Below are 8,161 nucleotides of genomic sequence, written 5' to 3'. Positions count from 1 at the left end.
AGTAATCTCTATTTATTTATTAGTACGAAATCCGCTCATAAAATTTAATACAGATAGAGGCAGGTGGATAGATATAATAACTATGTTTGATGCAAAAAATTAATATATTTAATTTAAATACCAAAATGATGGATATGAATCATATGATGCAATCATGCGACTACTATTTTTTCTTTAAAAAGAATATATTTCAAAAGCATAATTAAATTTCGAGTAAAAATAATATTAATAATTATAATTGTATGGTGTGACCACTATAAATAGAGCTCATTTGAAGAAGCTTATTACACAGACCTTCAATGGCGAACAAAGAAGAAGAAGAAGTCGGAATCTGTGGCGATGTACTAGAAACCATACTATCCCACGTACCTCTGGTGGACTTGGTCTCCGCCGCCGATGTCTCCCGGTCATGGGGCTGCGCCGTCGCCTCATCCCTCCGCCACCACAACAGGCCCAAGCCATGGCTCATCCTCCACACGCAAGGCACGCGCCACCCCCACGCCACCGCCACGCTGGCGTACGACCCCCGCTCGAAGCTCTGGATCAGAATCCGCAAGCCACCCATCAAGTACGTGGCCTGGCTGAGGTCTTCGCATTCCAGCTTCCTCTACATGCTCTCTCCCTCGGGATTCTCCTTCTCTTCCGACCCTTTCAACTTCTCCTGGTGCCACGCGTCCCCGCCGCTGGTGTGGCGGACGGATCCGATCGTGGCGATGGTGGGGAATTTTGTCGTGGTCGCCGGCGGCGCGTGCGATTTCGAGGACGACCCGCTGGCGGTGGAGATCTACGGCCTCCGCACACGGTCGTGGTGCGCGTGCGAGTCGATGCCGGGGATTTTCAAAGACTCGGCGGCTTCGCAGTGGCAGTCCGTCGCCACGACGGCGGAGAAGCTCTTCATAACTGACACCAAGTCCGGGCTGACCCATTGGTTCGACCCGGCGACCAAGTCCTGGTCCGAACCCGTCGTGCTGAACCCGGGCCAACCCGTTTTCCATTTCAACATCGCGTCCGCCTTGGGGAAGCTGATTCTGGTCGGGTTATGCAGAATCGAAGATGCCGAAGCGGTGAAGATCTGGAGATTCGATCCGTCGGATTTCTCCGAGTACGAAGAGATCGGAGAGATGCCGCCGGAGTACGTGGACAAGCTGAGGAGCGACAGTTTCGGGCTTTCGTCGCTGAAAATCTGCGCGTCGGCGGATATCGTGTACGTGTACAATCCGTCGGAGGTAAAGGAGCTCGTGGCTTGCGAGATGGTCGGCGGCGGAGGCGGGTGCCGGTGGTGGAGCGTGCCGAATGTGGTGGCGCCTGGGGAAACGATGATGAATCAGCTGGTGTTTTCGTGTTCCGAAGTCGGGATCGACGAGCTCCGGCGGGTGAGCGCAAGGAATACGTAACATAGTTCCGCGGCGAGTCGTGGGCAGGTCCAGGGTGAAAAATGTATTATTTGTATTCTATCTTATATTATAAATTTCTAATTTTGTAAACAGGTTATATATATATATATATATAATTATATAATAAAATGGAGTAATTTTACCATGAGTTATTCGTATTCTATCTTATACTAGTAAACATGCGTGTGCAACGAAAAATTTTCAGTTACGAACATTTTATTATTTTATTTTTCTTATTTTTTTGTACTTTTACTTAACATGTTATTAGGAAAAAAAATCAGATGAAAAAAAAAATGTAGGAGTCAAATAAAAAATATTATGAAAATTAAAAAATCGTGAGATAAATGAAGTTAATGTATTATAAAAAAAAATAAGTTTTTTTTTTATTTGATGTGAAAGTGAAGTTAGTGAGAGATTTTTTAGTGGGGATTGTGGGTAGGAAGGTTAATTATTATGAAATTATGAAATAATATAAAAAGGGAAGGAGGGGTAAAAATAAAACAAAAGATGGTGTTCACATGAGCGGTTTCTCTAGGTGCCTCAAGTATTATAATATAATATAGATAATATAGTATAGATATTATAAATTACTAATTTTGTAAACAGATTATATATATATAATAATATAATATAATATAATAAAATGGAGTAATTTTACTATGGGTTGGTCACTTGAAAGACCGGTCAAATACATTCATATTCACATATTTACAATCAAAAGTTATATTTTTGATATAAAAAACAATACAATATTATGAGTTGCTCAATTAGAATATCCGTTTCAAAATTTTACCCTTGAGATCGTCTAATAAGAGTTTTTGTGTACTATGTAACTAAATTTCCATATTTTTTACTGATGAATTTGCGTCAATTTCGTAAAATCTTAATTAATTCTACATAAGCATTTTCAAATTATTCAAAATTTAAAAACACGAGAAATTAACAGTAACTTTATATTTTTAATAATCTCGACATGAGTATTGTAGTTTATGTAATTAAATATATTATATATCTTACTATTTTATTATATTATAGTCATTTTAATTATCTGTTTTTAAATAATTGATGAAACTTAAGATGAAATTATCATTATATCATTTATTAATTCTAAAAAAATCAAAATTATAGGTAAATTAGTAATTTTATGGGATTTTTTCTTTTTTTTTAGCCCTTTAATTATTTGTATTTATCAAAATAACATTCAAATCGTGCCTTTCTCATTATCCATAAACTTTGATACAAGGAAGAGACTTTAATTGATGTGGTCCGAGAAACCACCACATGTGTAGGGCCCAATGCCACACCGGGTGTCCTTCACTCGGAGTGATCTTGGCCCTTCATTGGCCCGAGATCCACATAATTTGGTGTGGGTCCCGGGCCAATGAAGGGCATATGCTGCACCGGGTGAAGGACATCCGATGTAGTATAGCCCGAGCCGTCTTTTTGAAATAGTTATGTATTCCTACCCATTAAAAATAATCAAAGTCGTCAGAAGAAAAAAATAAATAAATGATTTAAACGTGGTTCATTGCCTAGAAATTCGGAAATTATGTGAACGAGAAATTTATTCTTTTTCAACAAATTTTGAACATTTTCAATTTTTCTAGAACCCATCTGAGATTCATTGTTTTCCCACAAACAAATATATCATTTTCTTAATAATTTAATTTTGTTTTAAAGAACTCGACTTTTATAAGACTTCAATAACAAATTTTGAAATAACTTTTTAAAATCTCGTGCATGTATATTTCGTGCATATTTTAAGCCTGGGTTTCAAATATTGTATGGATCATTTGCTATTTATTTTTTGACAATAATAAAAATGAATTAAGAAAATATTAAACATAAAACTCGTTGTTTACAATAGGAAAAGTGAGAGTTTGTGAAAGATAAATATCAGATCTTTGCTATGTTCTAATCTATGGTCTCATAGGCTCGGATTTTATGATTCCCCAAATCGAACTTCGAGTATATATAGAACTGGATCTTCCACAATACGGATATCTGGCTATGTCTAGCATGATCGCATCAAATCTTGCTCAATGTAGACTGCAATTTACTTAACTATGACCACACACGGAAAGATAATGAGTTAATGACTACGAGTTCTATTGTTAACAATAACAAAAAAAAAAAAAAAAACTAACTTACTTAAGGAGATGAAAAAGGCAGAAAAAAGAAACTTTTTTTTCTTCCCCTTTTTAATGAAAATATCAGTCATCTCCATTCTCCAACATATATATATATATATTTAGTTGTTCAACCAGTAATGCTCAACTCATCTCCAACCACTAAAACTCGGTATCATGTTTTAGTGATGCAAAAAATAAAAAAATAAAAACAACTAAAACCTGGTACCAGATTTTAGTGGTCGGGGTCTCGGGGACGAGGTGAACAGGAATTATTGAACAACTTAAAACTTCTCTATATATATATATATTCTTTTATTTGGTTGTATCTTTGTTTGACTCTGTTTACAGTGTGTTTGATTCCATGAAATTTGATGGGATTTGGATTTTCAAATCCCATTTTGAGCGTTTGGTATAATGGAATTTTAAAATGGGATTGGTGTTTGGTAGGGTTTGATGGAATTTGATATAACTAAATGAAATCTTGGAAAAAATGAAAAGATTTCATGGGATTTAATGGGATTTGGGTTATACACACAAAATAATTTTTTTTTTCCTTTTCAAACCAACTAAAAATATCATGTCCTCAAAAAACAATACATTTAATTCATAAATATTTTATCATACAATTGAAAAAATTATTTCGAAACCATTTTAAAATATTTGTATATTTTAAAAATTATGTAGATTTTTTTTAACAATGAACTTCAATTATTTTTAATGCTAAAAACTTAATTTATCATTATTTGATGACTTTATCTCAATTTTATTTTGATGAAAATTTTTTCATTATCAAAAAATTTATTTACGAAAAATAAATATTTTTTTAATATTTATAAATTATTTTATTAAATACCATGTATAAAAAAAATATGTGACTATTAAATATTATTAATAAGAAAGATATTTTTTTATAAAATAAGTAAAACAAAAATTTTTAAATTTAAAATTAGATTAATTTTAAGTATTAAATCCAATTCCTAAATAACATTAGCCAAACACTAAAGTTGAATTCTAAATCCAAGAATTTCAATTTCAATTCCAATTTCAAATCCAATTTCAATTTCCATTTTTTACTATTCCAAACACAGTGTTAATATATTACCTTATTTTCAAATATATATATATATATATATATATATATGCAGAGTTCTTTTATTGTGCCCAACTCTATATACCCAACTCCATGCCCACCATGTACAATATGTGATAAGTCAACTCATCAATTGTGTTGGTCAACTCACATATTGTACATGGTGGGCATGGAGTTGGGCATATGAGTTGGGCACCATAAAAGAACTCTATATATGCATATATTAGTTTTACTTTATATTTATTTAATTATATCATTAAAGGAATATTTAAGTCATTGAATTCTCTAATGCTGACACCTTAATCTCATATATTTATACAACCAATTGTCATTAATTAAATGTTAGAAATTTAATATATTAAAGAACTAAATTCGATCCATTTACGCAAAACACAACACTTAGATCGAGATGTAGAAATATAAAATCAGAAACCTAGTCATTAATATTGAATTTGAAATCTATATAATTATCATGAGATGGTGTATTTTCTGAAATTAATTGCACAGATTTAAGGATCATATATGTATACTATTATTTATAGATGTTCTCTAAACTTCATAGACAAACTCAAGATTTGTCAAATCTTGATAATATCTATCTGGATATGGAAAATCTTGTTCACGGTCGCATCCACATTAAGTTTAGAGTGCACGCACAATTGTATTAATTTTATTTTTCTTATGTGGATGAGTTTTTCTGGATGGAGAATAGGAGAAGTTAGGAAATGAAACACGTGAGGGTTGTCAGTGTTGATAAAGTAGGTGAACATTTAACTAATAGTTATGAGTTTGATTATTTCAATCAACACTTTTCCACTACAAAAAAAACGGCAAACGACAACGGATTTTTCGTAGGGGAAGAAAACCGTTGTAATTGTCAGCGTTGTCAAAAGCATTGGCCTATGACAACGGTTTTTAATTTGTTGTCTTTTATACATACGACAACGGTTTTTATCCGTTGTAAATGTCAGCGTTGTTAAACGCATTGCCCTACGACAACGGTTTTTAATCCGTTGTCTTTTACATATGACAACGATTTTTATCCGTTGTCGTAGACTCGAATTTACCCTATACCACAACGTATTTAATACGTTGTGGTAGATACTTTTGACAACAGATATAAATCGTTGTGGTAGATAATTTTTACATCTTAAAATCGTTGTCGTTTTTATTTTTGAAGGAAAATCTGTTTTGGTTTCTTATTTTTCACAACAGTTCTAACCGTTGTCATTTTGCATAAGAAACAACCAATCTACATTTAATATAAAGCAAAAAATTAAAAAATAAAATATAAATAAAACAAAATTTAATATACAATTTTTTAGTATTACAAATCACTCGAAATTAAATTTCAATGCAATGCACTACAAAAAAATACAAAAAAAGTTCAGAAACTAGGGACCAGAGGCATAAACAAAGCATAGAACTGTACAAGTCTGAACTTAACACGCAAAACCCAAACACAGGTCGGCCCTGTACTTCGCCCACCCCCTCGTAAAGCTAGCCATCACCTCCAGAACCTATGCATAATGCAACGCCTATATTCAGATCCTGAAAAAAGAATTAATAAAAATGAAAACTTTAATCAAAAATTATTTTTTCTTGAGTTCATCCTTCCGCTTGATCAAATCACGATGATAGATACTGACAAGATTTATAAGACATTTAATCCCATAATACACTTAACCACCAAATAGACACTTGTAGATTTTCTATTCATTTCTTTATAAAAAAATTCAAATCAATTGAAATAAGAAACAAAAATAGGAAAACAAAAGCACCATTCAAGTAGGTGATAATCTAATCGACTAATCCTACCTCAATCCTAATTTAGTTCATTTTTTTGTTTTCTTCTTTTCATGATGAAAGTCAACACTTAACCACTTAATATTTTTGTATAACAACATAAATCCTTTTAAAGGATTTCCACAAGATCTTTCGTATTGCACTGGAGCGATTATAATATTTCAGAATAGAATAACAAAACAAACACATCAGTTATGTAACATGGATTTTGAGGCAAAAATAAGACAACATACAGTTTCAAAGAAATACCTTTCTTTCAGCAGCTTCTTGCAAAATCTTCCTTGAACATAGAACTTTAACCGAGGGACTCCATACTTGAACTTGTGCCACCGAATCCAAAATCGTAAGCGGCCTAGCAGCGCATGCATGCCAATTTTTTGCCAACGGAAACCTCTGTTCTGTAGTTAATGGTTAAACATTTTTCCTGCAAGCAGGTGTATAAAATAAATAATTGAAAAGAAACGTGGAATGTTACCTTTCAAATAATAGCCAAAAGCCAGTTAATACATTAGCCAAAAGCATGTCAATTTTAACAAGACCTACATCATGAAAGGAATGAGTTCCGTATGCCAAGATGCAACAGAACTTGAAAAACTCAAGTTTGCACCAAAAGTTTAAACTTCAACTTAAGGCAAAACCAGATTAGTTAAAACATATATACATGCATGTCGGCCTCCATTGAAATGCATAGCAAGATACAGCAAACCAACTAATTACTTAAAGTTCTTTAAATTGTTTAAAAGAAAAAGGAAAAAAAAATGGGAGAAAAAAGGGGGCAGAGGCTTAAATTATTCGGTGCTTGGATAGAAATATCATTTTCACTATGGAAAGTTGAAGATGTTGACTTACACGAGTAACAAATCAAAACAAACACTTTTATATGATACATATAATTCAATATGCCAAGCAAATTGCCTAGCACACATATTGCTCATCTAACCAAGATTACAGACTTCTTATTTATTGCATTGCATGAGTCAGGGCCTATTAAAACTTCATAGTTTGACAGCCCTCTACAGTTCAAGAATTGTGTTAGATGTACTAGTTGCGGTAAAACTCTACAAGGATTGTGTTAAAGGCTTAAATTAGAAAGAAGAATTGAGAGTTACTACTAATCTTAATTAGATTTTTTCTGACTTATTCAGCAAGAAAATTCTATTGTCGCAAACTCTTAACTTAGGCACAACATCCAAGAATTGAAGCAAGAATGCAACAGATATTTGTTTCCTATCATTGAAGACAAAGAAGTATCAGATGCACTTCCAATGGGTGAAATAAATGGTCCTTAAACATCCAACGGAAGAAATCAAGAAATTGTTTAAAAGTATCTGGCATAAATCAGCAAGAACAGGGGCTACGTTTAAAAGTATCTGGCATAAATCTTCAAAGTTGAATTAATTAACCAATTCCCAACTCATCCAAGTATTATCCAGAATTTGTTCGAACTTTCCCAAATTCTCAAAGTTGAATCATTTGTCCAAAAACCATTGACTCAACTAATCAAATTTCAAAAAAAATTCAAACTATACATCCTTATTCCCAAAAATCACGATATTCAACTTTCACCAATTCTCTTAACTCGATAATCCTTAGAATAATACCAACAATATCAAACAACAATGATATCATCCCACTTATAAACAATTGGACAATAAAATATAGGTTCGTAGATTTATATTATACCTCCAAATCTCAGTAAAACTTGGTCAAATTCACATTAAACACATATCACCACAACA

At 32.9% G+C, this 8,161-nt stretch overlaps 1 protein-coding gene across 1 annotated transcript; it reads left to right on the top strand.

Moving 5' to 3' along the window:
- Positions 1–256: 256 nt before the first annotated feature.
- On the top strand, positions 257–1,542 carry LOC140884051 (F-box/kelch-repeat protein At1g23390). The gene has a single exon (XM_073290716.1). It carries the CDS (start codon positions 300–302, stop codon positions 1,392–1,394), a length of 1,095 nt encoding a protein of 364 aa, XP_073146817.1. The 5' UTR covers positions 257–299; the 3' UTR covers positions 1,395–1,542.
- Positions 1,543–8,161: the final 6,619 nt, after the last annotated feature.

The sequence above is a fragment of the Henckelia pumila genome, chromosome 2 (genome assembly GCF_033568475.1).
Source record: "Henckelia pumila isolate YLH828 chromosome 2, ASM3356847v2, whole genome shotgun sequence".
NCBI classification, from domain to species: Eukaryota; Viridiplantae; Streptophyta; class Magnoliopsida; order Lamiales; family Gesneriaceae; genus Henckelia; species Henckelia pumila.
This window is presented reverse-complemented; position numbering and strand designations above follow the sequence as displayed.

Excerpts from the sequence above, each read along its gene's own strand:
- LOC140884051 (XM_073290716.1), top strand. The coding sequence starts at position 300 with ATGGCGAACAAAGAAGAAGAAGAAGTCGGAATCTGTGGCGATGTACTA.